We start from the raw sequence: 19,142 nt of genomic DNA on the forward strand, positions 1-19,142 counted from the left end.
CTAAAAAAATTACTAATATTATAAGTTCAACCGCAAAATGTATATGCAAACAAGATAAGGATAATGTGAAGCTGAAGCTAAACCAATGATTTAGACAAAACTTTAAAAAAAATCGTGTTATTTAATAAAAGAACGATTGGTTTACGCGCAATATCTGATAATTTTTGTATGTAATTAAAAAAAATCTTAAACGATAAATATGTACATAATAATATAATTAAAATTATAAACCCATGACTGTGATGTGTCTTCAGTGTGTTATTATAAATATTTAAGAAAGATAAGGCTTGAAAATACGTATAGTTAAAAATAAACGAGCAAGCAGAGCGGGGGTTTCTTTTCCAAGAGATTTCCAGAATTATCTCCGGTGCACGTATTTTTTTTTTTCATAACATAAAATATCGAATTATTCTTGGCAATACATTTCGAAAGCTTGGTTTCTTGTATATGTAATTTTATATAGTTTAAAATGGTTTTTTAATTTAGCTTTAGTGTCAGAAAGAACTAATAAAACAACGCGAGAACAACGAAATATTCACACCGCCTGTAAAATTAGATATGATTCAATCTCATCTTACCACTTCCTTCCTAGAACCACGTGGGGGTTACAGAATCCCACTCCGAACTGATATCCGAAACAGCAGCACTAGATGGCCAAAAACATTCAAGGATCCCAAAAAGTCCCTACGTCAACACCAGTTTCATTCAAGAATATCCGTGTAGTATTACAAAGGGGAAAATCCCCTCCTAATAACTGCCCCAATATAGTTTAAAGACCACGTCAGGCTACAGACTAGTGCATATCGATTTTCACCCCGTTGTTTATAATGTAAAACAATCAGGCCAAGTAACTTTTTCTAAACAATCGTCACCTCGGCCTGTCGCGATGTTGATCACCGCCAGCGCGTAGACCGTCTCTTTCCGAATAACAGTCCATAAATTAATTGTTGAAACATTTTGTGTGCTGCGCTTATCTTATCTCGGTTGGAGATAAGTTATCTTTCATTAGGCTTGTCCTCCTTTGCGCGCTGGAAACGCTGTATGCCACCGGCCCAGTCCGCGTATTGCTGTTTTTTTCCCTTTTGCCATTCCTAGCCACTTCAAAGACTTCGCGTTCGAGTAGTTGCTGATTTTATTGCAGTAATATTTGAATGACGGTCGTTTCCCGGCTTCCACCGATTCTGTGGCCTAAATTAATCCGTTGAACTTTTAAAATTAAAAAAAAAGACTACAAAAGCGTTCCACAATATTCCGGAATTTCGTAAAAGTTTTGAATAACTACTTCGTAGAAAAATTATGCAGTGTGATAATTGTTTTTGATGGATGTATAAATTTATTCAGCAATTTATTCCGTGTCACTCGAAGTACAAGCGCCATCTATTGTTTTTTGTATCTTTCTCAATGTAAAACAACTACAATAAATAATCAATATATATCTTACTCTTCCAGCGTTATATGGCTGGTTCCTTCAAAAAGCAAGTTGTAGCATCCTTTAGAGATTCTTTTCTAATTTTTCTTAGCCCATAGATGTTTCAGAATGTAAATACGCAAACCACTTTGCATTTCTTTGCATAAAAACCTAAACGATAATGACTATAAACAAAAAATTGTTTTCGATAAAGTTTATCAAATTCCAGGGTTAATCACTATAGTTGACCCGAATGTATTCATTTGTGATGATCCTCACTCACAAATGCTATTCGACAATGGAACCAAGTGGACGCAACTTTTAATTCCACATTACATGTGACTCCAAACCACGATCCGTCTTTACTCCAAACATGTATGTAACTGAGTTGCCGAAAATATCTTATTACACTTACGAAATTACGTGCTTGTTTTCAGTACGTTTTTTCTTAAAATAAGACGTTGATTCGCTTTTTTAATTTTAAATTTTTGTATTCAATGAAAGTTATGCCAACATATAGAAATAAGGGATAATATTACATCCTTCTATGGTGGTACTCATGAATTTTGACAATTGTAATTGTCCTGATTGTTAAGTCAACCGAAGTGACAGATAAATTTAATCGAATTTATCAGTGAAGTCGCAAATCTGCTGTGGTTTCCTAAATTAATTAGTAAACATACAGATATACAAAATTATTAAACGAAGTGATGAGTCTTTAGAGTGGTGATGATCCCCAATCGATAAAAGGTTTTGATGGGCGGCCTTTCTCGTGAACAATGGAATCGAGCAAAAGTAAGGACGTTTACAGACTTTTTGACCCTTCCAGCAAGCTGCTTTAACTGTCCCCAGTGTTCCTTGCAGACCACCTGACTAACTAACAAAACTCACGGCCCGCTACCCTTGATTTGCTAGCGCTAGTAACATGAACAAGAAAAAAGATCATGGTAAAATTACTTTGGGAATGCTAAAAGGTAAAAGGTATATGTCGTGTGTTGTGCATACTTTTCGATTAGGTAGAGCGTAGATTTTCTGATGCCGTCACTGTTACACGCTTAGATACTTAGCAATAACGCTTCAATGTAAATCGTGGCCACAAAAACGAAATAAGTAATTTTTGTTTTTAATTTTGATGCTTTTTACATACCAACACTTGTAATATAAAGCCCGCATAACTTACTGTTGTCGACAGTTTCATCACATTTTGAAATAATTATGCAGCAGTTGAATGAAATCAACCTGTCACACTTTGAAGTTATTGTTATTATCGTTTTAAATAGTAATTATTTTCTCTGTTTACTCTCTTATCAGATATCTTAACACTTCAATTCTGTCTGAATAAACACTAGTAAATAATATTAAGTGATTGATTGATTTTGATTTTCTTGATTTTCTATAAATAATTTAATGAAATATTGCTATTGTCTATAAATTTGATCCAATTGTTTGTTAAAAATTATAGATAATTAGTGTTCAGTACTGCTGGCACACAATGGCTTGTTAAAGGCATGCAAGTTTTTATTGATTCCAATTAACCAGTTTACGTAACATCGTTCAAGCAAAAAGAAAATGCTTTTTTATAGAATATAACTTGTTAACAAATGAATATTTTTAAATGTTGCATTATCTGGATGTTCCCCGATGGATAAACATGCTTACAATCTTTATCACTTGATAAGTAAATTAGTACTTAGAAACCAGTTATTGTCTCGGTGATAGTAGCGGCAGTACATCGTTATTTATCAAATGGCTGGGTCTGTCAAGAATTTTATTAGGCAAATTTCAGGGCATGATCATGATGGGCATTCAGGTAACCGTCAAAGTTTGTTTATTAATTTATAGATAGAAGCTTCTAGACGAGAAATTTCACCGTCACCATCATTCTCATCAAATAATATTTAGGGGTTCTATATTTCAGGTAAACCAGTTACCACTTCCGTTCCCTCGATATCCATAAAATTTCATGCAAACGTGGAACAAATAGAAGAACTGTACATGAGCGAAGATGAAGCGAATACCAGCGCCGATAAAATCGAGAAACCACCGCTGCTTTCTAGCAGTCCATCCAATGCAGGTCAGTGTGAAATGCTTTTTTAACAAAATTTTGGAATAAATGTTGTTTGTGCCACACTAAGTTGCGGAAATTGCGTAATATTTTATAATCCTAAAAGTTTTTAAGCAGCTTAATAAAGATATATCTACGACAAACAAACAGTGATTAAGTAGCAAGATTATCTTCGGTGTTGGTTTTACGAACCGTATCTAGTGTTTTGCGCTTTTTTCTCCGGTTTTCATTGAACGAAAGTAGAAATGTCCCAATTTTCAGGCGAGGCGGATAGCAGTCCTTTGCGATATCTTCCTAGACTTGTGAAAAGGTCTACAAGCGTAGACGTCTCTCAAGGACAATTAGACGCGTCACCACCTTCAGATCCTTGGAGATTTTTTTCTGACATAAAGGTAAAAAACTGTTACTAAATTAGCATATTTTTTCATTGATCGTTTCGTGTTAAGGGTAAAATCACTAAAAGCGTGGAGGAGAAAATAACAGATTTCAAGGCGCGTAATCAGGAGGAGGGATCGCCGCATCATAAACAAAAAGCGGATCTTAAGACGATCAAAGACAGTAAAGAAAATTCCAGCGTGTCAGATTCCGAGGAACTGTCCGAAAGTAGCATCTCTAAAACTTGCGGGATCGTGTCCACAACCGAAGGTAGACGTAACGTTTGGGGTAATTAAACGTTCGTTTCTTAACCGAATCTTTTGTTAGGTGTCGAAATGTCGAGCGACGACGATACCCCCTCCCTAGACAAGGACAAGAAGGAAGACAAAGACGTCCCGAGCAAGTCGCCCACCTCCGCTATAACCCAGAAGTTCCGTCTGTTCAAAAACAAGACGTTGATCAAAGAGGGCAGCGTGAAGGTCAACGACCTGTCCAAATTGTACAACATAAACACGGAGAAGGTAGACCAAGCCCTGCCAGAGGATTCCGAGGATGTGGAGAATGCCGTGGACGCCTTGGAAGATGACAATCTGAAAGGAGGCGACGGCGAGAAGAAGAAAACGGTCGACAAAGAGGACGTTTTGAAGTCTGTGTCTCAGAAATTTGATAACATCGAGTTGGATAACGAGAAGGGCCTTACCGTGAGGGAAGTGACGGGCAAGGAAATCAGGAGCACGTTTTTGGAAGGAGGCGGTCTGAGGACGGTCTTTGCTCCCACGGGTTTTGTGGATTTGCGGCCTTCGCCGGTTAAGGGTCACCCATTTTCCTCTTATATGTAAGTAAAGTGTATTACCTGTTTAAAGATTAATTCCAAAAGATTATCATTTTAATCAACAGAAAAAATTTTGTACATATATATTTTTTTATAGGTCAGTGGTAGTCGTTTTTCTCTCCATAGCTCTCTACCTGTTTATTCACTACTATTCGCTCTTCTTGGCTGGCCTCTCTATCGGCGTTATCGTCTCTTACATCTTCACCAAAATTTATCTGAAAATATGCCCGATTGGAACCAAACCGACTAGCCCCACTATGAACACACTCTTGTCGAGTAAAATCGTAGAGGTGCAAGCCATTAAGGAGTACCAGCCCTTGTCCAAGTACGAGGTGAGTATTCTGCAAATTTGATTGCATCGAAAGTTATTATTTGTTGTTATCACAAACATATATATGTAATTTTCCAATTTATGTGGCATCCTTAAAACAACCTCCACTAACGTTAAAGACTGATTAATAGTTTTGAAATTTATTGCCGTATAAAACTACTAACAATTCAAATAAACTAAACTAAGTCGAAGGTGGCCACACTGAACTTGACCTAATTACTGCATTGTAAAACGTTGATCAAGTGGGGTGATGCAGGATCGGCCTATGTTTCGCGCAATAATTTTTTATTAATTTTCTGGAACATTTAGACAAACGTCGACACATTTTTACTGTTGTCCACATTGTAAGAAATGCCCTTCGTGAATTCGTACATACCATCCAATGTACTTTTGCCCTCGTGAAAACTGTACGGTTTGATTTATATTTTCCGTTAATTTCAAGGGATGGGTCAATGAGTATCCGAACGCGTACAACCCGAACACATACCACATCTCGCAGACGCAGTCGGTTTACCTCAGGCTGCAGGGCAACCTGTTGAGGATAAGCCACTCCAAGAGCAAGGTTCCCAAAAGGGCGATGTGGAACGAGCCGGATATTAAGATGAACTTCAGTCATCACAGGATATATAACCTCTTGGGGGCGAAGATCGGCCTCTTGCCTGAAGGACTGGCTAAAAAAAGGTATAATTAGGAGTTCTCTTATCGAGACGAATCTAACGGGAACTCGTTAACTTCTTTTTTCTATATCCGTCTCAGGTTTTTAATATAAAGAACCTATTTGTTACCATTTTTTTGAAAGCACTGCGTTTAGTTTGTGAATCTCAGTGTCAGCGACCTCTGAAATTGACCTAGTTTTGGTGATTATGACAATTATGTGTATGCCGAATATGTCGCTGCCACCTTTCACTGCGTTTGTTTTAGTTTTTCACCAAATTCCGTCTTTTTCACTTCAGACACTGGAGCAAGAAGTATCCGATTTGCGTCGCCCTGTCGAAGGACCAAATGAATTTCGAACCCGAGGCGATTGCGAAGCTCGACGGTGACGAAGATAAAGGGGACAAGCAAAAAGAAGATAAGCAGCCGGCGGAGAAGACTACCGCGCAGAAAGAGAAAAAAGTCTTCAGCAGGTTCAGGAAGAGGGAGTATCCCGTTTTGGTAATTTTATTTTGTGAATTGATGTATATATGAGTGTACCGTCGCCGGACGAAATCTAATAACATTTGTTTTAGGCGCAGAGGTTCAGTAAACTGACGGAAGACGAGGAATTTGAATTAGAATCCGATTCCAGGGCTAGTACGCCGTCCGCGGAGATTTCGGTAAGTTTGACGACGAAAAAAAGGTGTTTTGTTTAATTTTTCCTTAAATAGGACCTACCGGTGGAAGATTCCTCATCCGTTCTCGGCGAAGAAGACCTTGTCAATACAAACGATCAGAATGAAGAGGATTTTAACAGTTTGCCCGAGGATTGGTCGATATGTTCACCGCCGTCGCGGGTGAGATCCTCCAGTATTTTTTTTATTACAAGGAAGCTAACGGCAGGTGTTTATTTCAGGACAGCCCGACCGGTGCAAAAATTTACATTTTCGGCCGCACCGACAGAGAGAAAGAAGACTGGTTTAGGAGACTGTGCGCCGCTACCCACAAAGGCGTGGGACTGGGCATAGCGGTCGGCGACTTGAGCCCGGCGGACTTAAAAGAAACCGCTTCCGGTTGCGTTATCGAGGCGGCGCAGACTGAATTGGAGTATCTGAAGTACATGAGCATCTTTAAGGTACTTAATATCGCTCGTACGACTAACGTTTCGATTTAATTCGTTTTCAGCCGTCTAAGAAGCAGCCGACGCAAACCAAAGAAAAGGAGAAAACGGATCCCGAGAAGACGGCGGAACCGCCGAAGTCCGACTTGATGCTGTGGGTGAACGCGTTGATCGGCAGGGTGTTGTTCGACTGCATGCGGAACCCGAGCTTTACCATGAAAGTCAGGGAGAGGATCCAGAGGAAGCTCTGCACCATAAAATTACCGTACTTCATAGAAGAGATACTTATACCGGAGCTGTCTCTGGGAAAAACTCCGCCCTTCATACATAAAGCTAATAAGCCAGTGCTCGACGGCCGGGGGCTTTGGATAGACTTGGACGTCACTTACGAGGGGGCGATCGTTCTGACGCTACAGACTAAACTCAATCTTATGAGGTTGAAGAACCCGCAAGCGTACGGTATGTATACAATTTTTAGTGTATTCTCTGCATGAAAATTGTAATGTGCTGTTCATTTCGCATAGTGTTCCAATATATTTCTATTTTCGCTAATCGTGTACACAGTGTGACATCTGTCTGAGTTTTATTATTTACACATTTTAGTCCCCGCAGTATATTGAGTATGAATCGTTTGTACTGTTTTAGCATTAGACTTTTTTTTTTCAGAAAAATCTACGTCTTTGGAGAAATCGGCGATCTACAACTCTGACGTGGACGATTCGGCCGAGAGCAGTTCGGACGAGGAGGGCCCCCAGGAGATCCCCAACATCCCGCAAGAGCCGGGAAACATACAGGGCGGATCCAGCAACTCCGGCAAGAAGTTCATCAAGATGGTGGACAGACTGGCCGAATCCAAGATTTTCCAGGCGGCCACCGAAAACCGGTACATCAAGAAAGCTATGGAAGGTGCGCTTTTTGCCTTCCGTGGACCTTCGGGGAAGTTAATCTTCTGTTTTCAGGGGTGTCGAACACGGATCTCCGGCTGAAGGTCGAGGTGAAGGCCATAATGGGTACGTTGGTGCTGAACGTACCACCTCCGCCGAGCGACAGGGTGTGGGTGGGTTTCCGGCCGGTACCTGAGATCGTTTTGTCCGCCAGACCCATCGTGGGAGAGAGGAACATCAGCTATATAATAGTTACCAGTTGGATAGAGAAGAAATTGCTTCAGGAATTCCAGGTAATGATATATAATAATTATAACGCTTTAATTTTATATTCCCCTTATTTTGATTTTTGACTCAAATAGATATCATTCAACTAGTTGTTAACGTATACCAAAGTTCAAATTTCTAAGTTTTACCGTTTTCTCGAAAAAGAAATGAAAGCTAATTTTTTCGGCCATTTTGTTTTTTGAATATTTTCTCAGGGGGGGCTCAAATCGAAAAAATGTATTGAAAGTACCCTCCTAAAAGTAGTTTCTAGACATTTTCTTAAAATATTTGCACATCATTTTGAAACACCCTGTATAACCTACAAAGTACTCAATGCCTACTGGCACAAAGCATTACTTTGTTTCCACTTTTCCAAAAAAGTATATGTCAAATTGTAAATGTCATTGCTGGCCAATGCCTACTGTCACAAAGGATTTCGTACGTACTGGAGTAGGTCACTCTGTAAATTATAACCTATATATAAAGTACATCATCTAAATGTCATTGCTACCCAATGCCTACTAGTACAAAGCATTACTTTGTACCTACTGGCATAGATTGCTCTGGAAGATATGACCTACAAAGTATATGTCAAATCTTAAATGTCATTGCTACGCAATGCCTACTAGCACAAACCATTACTTTGTACCTACTGGCATAGATTGCTCTGGAAGATATGACCTACGAAGTATATGTCGAATCTTAAATGTCATTGCTACCCAATGCCTACTAGCACAAACCATTACTTTGTACCTACTGGCGTAGATTGCTTGAAGATATGACCTACAAAGTATATGTCAAATCTTATATGTCATTGCTACCCAATGTCTACTGTCGAAACATTTTGTACGTACTGGAGTAGGTCACTATATAAATTATAACCTATAAAGTACATCATCTAAATGTCATTGCTACCCAATGCCTACTAGCACAAAGCATTACTTTGTACCTACTGGCGTAGATTGCTCTGGAAGATATGACCTACAAAGTATATGTCAGATCTGAAATGTAATTGCTACTCAACGCCTACCGTCTATTAGCATAGAGCATTTTTTTGTGCCTACTGGCGAGTGAACTACTAATCTGTAGATACTATGGAAACATGATTTATTTAATATAAACTAGCATTGTTGTTGTGATTTTATAAATAGACCTATGGCGTTTTCATATACAGCTGCTCCCATTTAATATGCGAATATAACGAGCATTCAAATAAAAACGTGGTCGAAGTTGGCTCTGACACATTGGACGTAGGGAGTAGCTTATAGCGACCAACTTAACCTCATTTCTCAACGAGCTGTATANGCCAGGCCCATCGTGGGAGAGAGGAACATCAGCTATATAATAGTTACCAGCTGGATAGAGAAGAAATTGCTTCAGGAATTCCAGGTAATGACGATTATTATATTGCTTTAATTTTATATTCCCTTTATTTTTATTTTTGACTCATATGGATATCGTTCAACTAGTTGTTAACGTATACAAAAATTCAAATTTCTAAGTTTTACTGTTTTCGCGAAAAAAATAAAAGCTAATTTTTTCGGCCATTTTGGGGATTCGAATATTTTCTCAGGGGGGGGGCTCAAATCGAAAAAATGTATTGAAAGTACCCCCTAAAAGTAGTTTCTAAACATTTTATTAAAATATTTGCACATCATTATGAAACACCCTGTATAACCTACAAAGTACATTGCTTCTCAATGCCTACTGGCATAAACCATTATTTTGTTTCCACTTTCCCAAAAAAGTATATGTCAAATCTTAAATGTCATTGCTACTTAATGCCTACTGTCACAAAGCATTTCGTACCTACTGGAGTAGGTCACTCTGTAAATTATAACCTGTAAAGTACATCATCTAAATGTCTTTGCTACCCAGTGCCTACTAGCACAAAGCATTACTTTGTACCTACTGGCGTAAATTGCTCTGGAAGATATGACCTACAAAGTATATGTCAAATCTTAAATGTAACTGCTACTCAACGCCTACTATCTATTAGTATAGGGCATTTTTTTGTGCCTACTGACGAGTGACCTACTAATCTGTAGATACTATGGAAAGATGATTTATTTAATATAAACTAGCATTGTTGTAATTTTATAAATAGGCTATTGATTATGTCATATGGTATGGAACTACAACGTTGATGGGTTTTTATTGCATGAATCGTTCAAATGGCTATTAAGAATGAAAAAAACGCGGAGTGCTATTAAATTAGAGGGTGGAAATTGGAGCTGGGGTGAAAATGCATCCCTTTCAGTTTTTCTAATTGTAGCTCGAAAACAAAGCAATTTCGGTATAGTTCATAGGAAAAATTATTTAGAGAATTGAATTTCCCATCGAAATGGCTTTTTTAAAAAATGTAAAAGGAAAATTTTATGCAAAAAATCGTTAAGAAACAATTTTAAAGAAAGAAAAAAATTAGATTTTCTGATTTTTTTACTTTTTGCCTAGTTTTTTTTTAATAAAGATAGATATAGGCATTGCTAAAAAAAGTAGATAAAATTTCCTTCTAAAAAAGAGGTTGTACAGTATTTTTGGATGAGAATTGACTGATATATGGCTGCTCAAACTTAGCCAATTTTTCGATTTTCGTCGTGCTTACCCTTATACGTTTTAATTCTCATTTTTTGCAAAAAAGGAAGGAAATAAGACGTTCAAGGATTTTCATCACAAGACTTGTTCGAAGGGTCATTAAAAATGAAAAAACCGTGGGGTGCTATTAAATTAGAGGGTTGAAATTGAAGATAGGGGTTAAAAAGCACTTTTGCGGTTTTTTAAATATAGCACGAAAACAAAGCAAAATTTCGGTATAGTTCATAGGAAAAATTATTTAGAGAATTGGATTTCCCATCGAAATGGCTTTTTTAAAAAATGTAAAAGGAAAATTTTATGCAAAAAATCATTAAGAAACAATTTTAAAGAAAGCAAAAAATTATTTTTTTTTTTACTTTTTTAATAAAATAATTTAGTAAAAACTTGAGAATTTAAGTACAATAAAGTTTATTAATAATGTATATACAGTGTGTCCACGGATGGAGTTGACAAGAGGAGAAACTCTTTTGTTTTTGACTTTATCGAAAAATGTCACTTTATAAAAATAAAAATTTTAATTTTTGAGGTGGGAAGTAGCTACACATATTAGAGTAAAAGTCAGAATTGAAATTTTGATTTTAAAATTTGTATTAGGACATTATTTGAGGTTATAAACAGATTTGTTCTATAAAAATGTGTAAAATAATAAATAATGGTACTTCTCTCTTGAGTATTTTTGTGTTTTTTTAATTTATGAGCACCCCGTATGTCTAATCTAAAATGTTTGTATGACAGTCTCATTTTTTCGAGGACAGAACTTTTTATAAAGAGTGACATGTTTTGATAAAGTTAAAAACAAAAGAGTTTCTGCTCTTGTCAACTCCATCCGTGGACACACTGTATATACATTATTAATAAACTTTATTGTACTTATTTAAATTCTCAAAAATTTAATTCTCACTAAATTATTTTATTAAAAAGGTAAAAAAAATTTTAAAAAAATTATTTTTTGCTTTCTTTAAAATTGTTTATTAACGATTTTTTGCATAAAATTTTTCTTTTAAATTTGTTAAATAAACCATTTCGATAGAAAAGCTCATTATCTATAAAATTTTTCCTATGCCTCAAATTTTGCTTCGTTTTCGAGATATACTTGAAAAACCATAAGGGTTGCTTTTTCACCCCTATCTCCAATTTCCACTCTTTAATTTAATAGCACTCCGCGGTTTTTTCTTTCTGAATAACCTTTAGAACGATTCATGCAATAAAAACCCATCAACGTTGTAGTTCCTTAGTACCCTGCTTTTTAAAACATAATCAATTGCCTAAAACAGACCCATGGCATTTTCATATACAGCTGCTCCCATTTAATATGCAAATATACATACATGAATGTCCTGTACGTTTTTGAATTTAATATTTTTGTTGAGTATTTTTTTGTATACCGATTGTCAAGCATAAAGGTCTGGTAGGTGGTACGGTCTTACTGAACAGATTGGATTTACGACTGATGGGAACGACTAATAAAAAATCAGGAAGGAGATTCAGTCATAAATCTTAACATTAATTCCAGTAATGTTGTCGACTTTACGGTAGGGGGTTATCTGTTTCTCACTGATTCGCAATCCAAATGACCATGGGAAGGAAATACTATTAAAAAATGACTGTTATAAGAAAAAAATTTAAAGCAATTGAAAATTTAAGCTTGGTAAAATAAATTGGTAAATTAACTAATGATATTGTAAAAAAACAACTACTCTGCTGACCATATGCCCTGACCAGCATTGGATTACACGTGCTGTTTTTTGAGGGGACTGACTGGAACAGAATAGCTTTAGTGTTGTTTTAGCGTTAATTACTTACCGTCAGAGAGCGGCATACTTTGTAGGTTATGTTTTTCGTCCAACAGTTGATAACTTTGAATTTGGCAAATAGCTCATATTCTTCATTGATGAAAAGGTTTTGGAAAGATCGTGGATATTTGACAGTACTTAAATAAATGGGTTTATTCCGTACGATATCTCTGAATTCGTGCTGTTTGTTAATTTTCAGAAAATCATGGTAATACCCAACATGGAAGACTTTGTGATACCTGTGATGAATCCGAAACTACCAGATTAACGATCTTATGAATTTTATACCAAGCAAATTTCTCCCCCATAGTCCGTATCGATAAGAATTCTACAGGGCGTATTATAGTTCTAGTCTGGTAATTATGTTTAAATGTTATTTTCTTGAACCAAAGCTATGAGTTGACTATGTAAGAACTGTACCAAGTGTTTGAAACGAAAAACACTTATTTGCATTTCGTTTTGTTAAAATTCTAGGTTTTAGTCGGGTTCTTATGTAGTATTTTGTATTATTTATTTCATATAATTTTTATAGTTTGAAATTTTTTTGTTTTTGTTTTCTTTTTATTGAATAACCATCACAAAATATTTTTCTATAAAGATGTTTAGGATAAGTACCTGCATATATCGTGTTGATGGTTCCATTACGAAGCTCCGATTTTATTGAATGGAAATTTTTAACGGACCAATTATTATAGGTTTTACTTCAGCACGAGAGGCGAGTGCAATCGGAAAACTTCTCGACAATAATGTTCTTTTTGAGTGCTTTACATTTTCTTGGAAATTTTCACTAGCGCTAAATTTTCTTAAAAAATTTTGTTTGATTCTTGGAATTTTTATGTTTCCGAGCTATAACGTCGAATAATTTTCGACCGTTGAAAACTTCCGATGGTTTTAAACACGTGTAATGAAGTTCGAATATTTTACTCCCGATTTCTAGGGTCAAAAAAATTAAGGTTATTTATGCAATTTAAAGTATATTTTGGTATTCAACCATCAACCTTTATTCGATGCTTCAACACCACCCTGTATTGCTTCCATTTTGGCTTTTATATCGATGTATATCTTTTGGAAACCTTCTCTACCGAACAAATTTCAATGTTCCGTTTTTTTGTTATTATTCTGTCGTCTAGGAAACTGCTTATCAAAAAGTGTTATTTATACAAACTGTGATAAAAAAATTAGGCTTTTTTACACCCCTCGGCTTATTCTTTTCCCGTCTCGAGAGCAATAGAAATAGAAATTTTTTAATGTCAAGCGAACTTATAGAAATTGCCAGGAGGTGTTCTTTATGTTAAACGATTTCCGAGGTAAAACTTTTTTTTTTTTTTAATTCAACACTCGTGACAAAGAAAAATATAAGGGGCAATTTCTATAAAAACAAATTAAATAATTATAATTGTTGTAGATGGTTATATGTTAATTTTGGTAATAAAAATTGAAACATTAAGAAGTAATCTTTTTCTTTTAACAGAAATAATTTTTTCCTCTAGCGATTAAAAAAAAATTTATTTAAAATATATCATGACAAAACAACTGGGTTTTTTATCCTATGCGCCTTCAAACACTCGATAGTACAAAATCTGTTGCCCGAATACTCAAACGGCACTTTTCCCGATATATCGGACGCGCACAAGAAACACCTAGCCGTCACAGTTCCAGACTGACTTAATATCCTCCTCTCGGCTGCCAGAGCCCGCTAAAAGAACAAAAATTATAAGGTACGTTTTTATTTTGGATGTCGGTAAGTTGAAAAATTCTTATTTTTATTGATTTTACTATAAATATTACAATAGAACAGTTTCCCTTTTGAATACTTTGTGATTATATTAAAAACATGTAAATGAGCATCAAAAACATTTGCAACATGATAACTGTCAATAATAGAACGTTATGACTACAGCTCGACACTTTGGTGTATAAATAAGGCGGAGAAATGGGGGTTTTTAGGTCTGAATTCTTGACACATGCACCGATTGACGCGAAATTTTAACAGTAAGTAGAAAATTGCTCAAGAAATAAAAATTACATAGTGCCGATGTGTGCTTTCACCCTGGTGATGAATGTCACCCCTTCTCGGGGGTGTCAATGAAGGCACCCATTTTAATCGGAAATATAAATAGAAGTATGATTTCTAAGCAGAAAATGATCTATAACATTTTTTCAAAAAATTAATATTTTATTTGCGAGTGGAAATGTTGATTTTTCATCTAAAAAGTGCATGTTTTTCAACCATTTTTGATAAATAACTGGAAAACCTTGCGTTTTATCGAAAAACCCATATGCAGCAAAAAGTAGAGCTTTTGAAATAACGAATCGATTCATTTTTTGTTGATTACCGTAGATGTAATATCTCTCTCTAAAGTGTTTATTTTTCAAAAAGTAAAATCGAACATTTTACCGTAAAATAATGGCCAAAGAACAAATTTTTTGAAGAAAATGAATATAACCTTTTTTAAAGTGCTTGGAAACACCTTTAAAATGCTTTTTGAAAAAATTTCATAGCTTAAAAACTCGCGGAGTTATGATGAAAATAAGATGGTCATCTCATTTTTTCGGAGAAAAAATCAACAATAAAATCTATGGCTGAACCATAAAAATAGAAACTAAGCGTAATCCATGTACTGTTGACTTTATTTAGGTACTAATAATAGACTCTGCAAGTTTGACTGGTTGAGAATGCCCAAATTTAAAAAGAAGTTTGAAATTATGGAAAAAATTTTTTATTTTTTAAAACATTTCCTTTTTTTCGAAATAACTCAAAACTAAACAAGATACGTAAAAAATGCCAGAATTCAAAATTAAAGGTCTTTTTTATATTTTTTTTTTTCAATTTTTCTGTAGAGCAAAAATTAACTGAAATTAACATTTTTTAGTTTGCATTTGAAATTCAAGACCCTTCAACTATAAAGGTTGATTTGTAGCTCTTACAATTCCCTGCAAATTGCTTTTTGTAGCGATGAAAAATATTAAAAATTAAAAAAGTTATTGTGAAAAAACGAATTGTATTATTCACTGAAAATTGTCGGATCGTGTAAATGGCTTAATTTCCGAACATGTTCTGGGAACAGTTGCCAAAATTGTCCTCCAATCACAATTTAATGATTTGCAAATTTTTGATAATAAAGTATAATTGTGTAATACACAAATAATTTTTCACTAATTACACAATTTAAGTTTCGAGTTTTAAGTAATCTCGTTGAATTTAGTAATGTATCATTGAGTGTTTTGAAGCAGGTAAAAATTCTTCAATTCCTCATTAAGGGTTGTTTTTAAGGGTTGTAACATTGCAATGAATAATCAGTAATATTATAAACAGTGATGAGTCTTTCATTCATTATAAATGCTATGAAGATGTGAAAAAAAATTTTTTGCTTTATTTTCAGCAATAAGGGTGCTTTTTAAGGGTTGAAATGTTGCAATAAATCATGTATTATTTCATAAACAGTAAAAACATTTCAGAGCTGCGAAAACGAATTTTTGATTTTTTTCCCCATAAAGGGTGGATTTTAAGGGTTGAAATGTTGCTAGAAATCAAAAATTATTATTTAAAACATAAAAGAATGCTTATTCTATTCACATAACACTGAAATCAATGGTTTTTACGTTTTTTTGCAAGAAGGGTTAGTTTTCATCACCTAAAGACAATAAGCACACATTATTGATATGTAACTTTTGTAAAGGAGGGTGAAATGAGCTTACTCACCAATTTTTATGAAAATCGGTGCATGTGTCAAGAATTCGGAAGTAATACCCTATTTTTATCGTTGTATACTGGACTAGTATAAGTCGTGACATCTAAAGGAATTAATAGTATATTACGTAATAAGTGTTGTAAAAAGCATTTTACGCACGAATGGAAAAGTTACGAACAACGCCGCGTAGCGGCGAGTGCGTAATTGCATTACACCACGTATTACGTACTATACTTTACCTACGACCACTACTTTAAATATAAAAAAACACACCGTCTGCGATCAATGCAAGATTCCTATTACGTCGTACGGTAAAAAAACAGTATTGTATTGACCGTTGCTAGGCGGTTGCTACGAAAACTGTGCGATATTTTTACCGTACGTAATAGGAATCTTACATTGATCGCAGACGGTGTGTTTTTAAGTATTTACAGTAGTGGTCGTAGGTAAAATATATAATATACCATTATTTGAGCAATGACTGTCAAATTAATAAATTTATGTTTTCCTGATTTCCTCTAATGGAGAATGTAAAAAAATGTGTTTGGGAAACAATTTTATTGGGGTAATTTCAATAAATAATCTAATTTTTATGGTTAGTATGTAAAATATTCAATGTACAGTACAACAAATTTCATTTAGTTGGTAAGATACACAAACGAGAAAGAGAAAAGAAAACTCTTACAGCTGCTGTACTGGGTATTTTTATTATATGACCTAATTTTTGTATTCGATGAGTGTGTGAAATATTTGATATATGTGGTTTATAAAGATCAATTTCAATTGTTTTTAAATTTGCTAGCGCAAATTACCGACATCACTTGCAAATTTTGCGCTTTAGTTACAACTAACATTAACCTTACCTTTTCTCTGTCGCTCAAGTGCAGAAACCTGTCCTTCTCTTCGTCCTCCTTCCGCTTAACCAAGTTCTCCTTCTTTTTCTCCTTCTCTTTCTCCTTCTTCACCTTCCTTTGCGTCTTCCTCTTCTCTGCCGTCTCCTCCGCCGTGAGAGCGTTGGTTGGTATTTGTGCCTGAAAGTGTTCCGTTAATTGAGATTTCCCCCACCGGAACGCTTACCTTATTATAATTGTACTTGTCGGGGTTGTCCCTGGCGAACTGCTTCAACGCCTCCCTTATTTCTCTGCTCTGCGTGCAGCTGTACGCGGTTTGCTGGTTTCTATTCTTCAGGCACGGATCGGCGTCATTGTCTAGTAGGAACTTCACGATAGCCTCGTGTTCGTTGAGGGCAGCGATGTGGAGCAGGGCGTTACCGGACTCGTCCAGCACCTCGTTTACGAAGGAATGTTTGCCGTTTTCTTTCGCCGTTTCACCTTCTTCGGACGTTTTTAGATGATTTTCCAGGAGTTTTCTTAGTTTTCCTAGATCGCCTCTAAACAGGGTTTCTGCCAGGTCCTTTCTTTTCGCTTCTTCTTTCTCCTTCAACTTCTTCGTTTTACTTTTCCTCGGCTGTTTCTTCTTCGGCATTTTCTTCCGTTGTTCCGGAGTTAAGGAATCTCCAAATTCCTGAAGGGATTCGTTAACGTCTATTTCTTCATTGCTAAACGTTAGATGTAGTTCCAATGGTTCGTCGGGTTTTCCCACTCGTTCTAATCCGGATTCAGCACTACTGGCCCCGGAAAGCACCCCCGGCAGGGGTCTTTCGACGGTTTCCCGTGATTTCGCCCTGTTTATACAAGCCGATCGAATTTTGTTTCTTTTCGAGTCGGCTTCGGGCGATTTCTGCTTGGAAAAGTACTGCGTTGCTTCCTGCAAATTCTCTGAGGAACAAACGCAAGTAAATAATTAACACAAATTACTTTAAACGACTTACTGTAAACTTCGACGGTTGCCAACACGGTTTGTACCCTCTTGACTTCTGCGAAGGTGGCCCTTCTGGTCGAAAACGGAATAGTCCTCAACCTCTTGTCGGAACGCTCCAATAGGGGAACGGAACCTCCGAAAAGCACTGAACGGTTGTATGGGCCTGACGCTCGATATATTATAAGGGAACTCTTGTCTATCTCTGACCTCCAGGTGTCCACGATGGCTTTTACGTGCTAAAAAATTCCAACGATACTGCCGCAGACAGCAAAATTGACGAAACGGATATACCTGGACTAAAGACTGCTCGTTATAGCGCCTAAGCGACGCTCCGGCGCTCTTAGGCTGTGGTCCTCCCGATTTACTGTCCCTCGATGACTGGGAACCCCCCTGCCCGGCCCTGACAGTGTAACAGTGAAAAGTCTTGTGTAAGATCGGTTCGCTGCCTTGAAAAACGGCCCCGGCGAAGTGTCCCCCGCCGAGCATCAAAACCGTCCACTGCTGGTTGCCGACGCAGCATTGCGTAAGACGAGCTAGGATATCTTCGTCGCTAATTTCTTCCTGAAAAGTTTCATTATTTTTTCTCTCCATAGCAAGAAGAAACTACCAAAAGAGTACGCGCCTAAAGTATGAAATAAATTCAGTAAAAACAAAACAAATTTTTTTTTGGGAAAAATCCTCGAACAGGTCGATTTTTAATTTAAAAAATACATATTTTAGCATAAAATGTGATTTTCAACCGTCATTTGTTTTCGAGTGATGACGTCATCGACATTTTTTTTAAATAGCGACCCCCTATTTTTTTTCTTGATTCTGAAAGATGGTTTCATTGTCGATACGACAGTATTAAAATGTTGCCATCTTACATAGGAAAGTTTTCGAGTAAATGACGATTGAATGTTGGAAAACGTAAATTTTATTCATTAAAAAAATTACAATTCCTATGTCAAGCAAATACAATTCATTACGTTTTCTACCTAAATTAAGTGTTCGAATTGCCACCCACCGACTTCTTGACAATACGCAAGTCTGTGTAGAAATTCTTCTTGCGCATTATGAATTATTTCTGGGGTAACTCTGTGTATTTCATCTATAATACAATTTTGGAGTTCTTCTAAATTGTGTGGTCTATTAACCACTTTGGACTTTAAGTAGCCCCATAAGAAATAGTCCAGGGGTGTAAGATCTGGGGATCTCGCGGGCCATTCCATCGGTTCACATCTGCCGATCCACCTCCTAGGAAAACAATTATCCAGAAAATCTCGAACAGGGCGCGCATAGTGCGGAGGTGCACCGTCTTGCTGAAACCATATGGTGTCATCA

At 36.2% G+C, this 19,142-nt stretch overlaps 2 protein-coding genes across 5 annotated transcripts in view; one reads left to right on the forward strand and one right to left on the reverse strand.

Annotated features, from left to right (window-relative positions):
• Nucleotides 1-1,999: 1,999 nt before the first annotated feature.
• LOC108904220 (testis-expressed protein 2) lies at nt 2,000-13,753 on the forward strand. Of its 4 annotated transcripts, none has more exons than XM_018706684.1 (16): nt 2,000-2,203; nt 2,273-2,382; nt 3,327-3,482; nt 3,735-3,865; nt 3,920-4,118; nt 4,176-4,683; nt 4,778-5,012; nt 5,454-5,692; nt 5,965-6,166; nt 6,241-6,327; nt 6,379-6,504; nt 6,564-6,782; nt 6,833-7,226; nt 7,434-7,673; nt 7,727-7,944; nt 12,506-13,753. In XM_018706684.1, the coding sequence occupies exons 2-16, from the start codon at nt 2,334-2,336 to the stop codon at nt 12,572-12,574; spliced, it is 3,072 nt and encodes a 1,023-aa protein (XP_018562200.1). In that variant the 5' UTR covers nt 2,000-2,203; nt 2,273-2,333; the 3' UTR covers nt 12,575-13,753. The 4 variants fall into 4 exon arrangements, with proteins under 4 accessions (XP_018562200.1, XP_023310539.1, XP_023310538.1 ...); XM_023454771.1 differs by lacking the exon at nt 2,273-2,382 and adding an exon at nt 9,224-9,307 and having other exon boundaries at nt 7,727-7,860; XM_023454770.1 differs by lacking the exons at nt 2,000-2,203; nt 2,273-2,382 and adding exons at nt 3,137-3,218; nt 9,224-9,307 and having other exon boundaries at nt 7,727-7,860.
• Nucleotides 13,754-13,825: 72 nt separating this feature from the next.
• LOC108904221 (ankyrin repeat and zinc finger domain-containing protein 1) overlaps nt 13,826-19,142 on the reverse strand; it is a 12,178-nt gene continuing 6,861 nt past the window's right edge. The window contains exons 5-9 of the mRNA XM_018706687.2: nt 18,111-18,380; nt 17,830-18,055; nt 17,076-17,776; nt 16,862-17,029; nt 13,826-14,002 (exon numbers count right to left, since the gene is read on the reverse strand). Of these exons, the coding sequence (XP_018562203.1) occupies nt 13,826-14,002; nt 16,862-17,029; nt 17,076-17,776; nt 17,830-18,055; nt 18,111-18,380 (1,542 nt within the window). The remainder of the gene's footprint in view (nt 14,003-16,861; nt 17,030-17,075; nt 17,777-17,829; nt 18,056-18,110; nt 18,381-19,142) is intronic.

The sequence above is a fragment of the Anoplophora glabripennis genome, unplaced genomic scaffold, assembly GCF_000390285.2.
Source record: "Anoplophora glabripennis isolate ALB-LARVAE unplaced genomic scaffold, Agla_2.0 scaffold259, whole genome shotgun sequence".
Lineage (NCBI taxonomy): Eukaryota > Metazoa > Arthropoda > Insecta > Coleoptera > Cerambycidae > Anoplophora > Anoplophora glabripennis.

Coding starts and splice junctions, on each gene's coding strand:
- LOC108904220 (XM_018706681.1), top strand. CDS start 3,155: ATGGCTGGGTCTGTCAAGAATTTTATTAGGCAAATTTCAGGGCATGAT. Junction 5,013..5,453: donor AGCCCTTGTCCAAGTACGAG/GTGAGTATTCTG, acceptor GTTAATTTCAAG/GGATGGGTCAATGAGTATCC. Junction 6,328..6,378: donor CGCCGTCCGCGGAGATTTCG/GTAAGTTTGACG, acceptor TTCCTTAAATAG/GACCTACCGGTGGAAGATTC.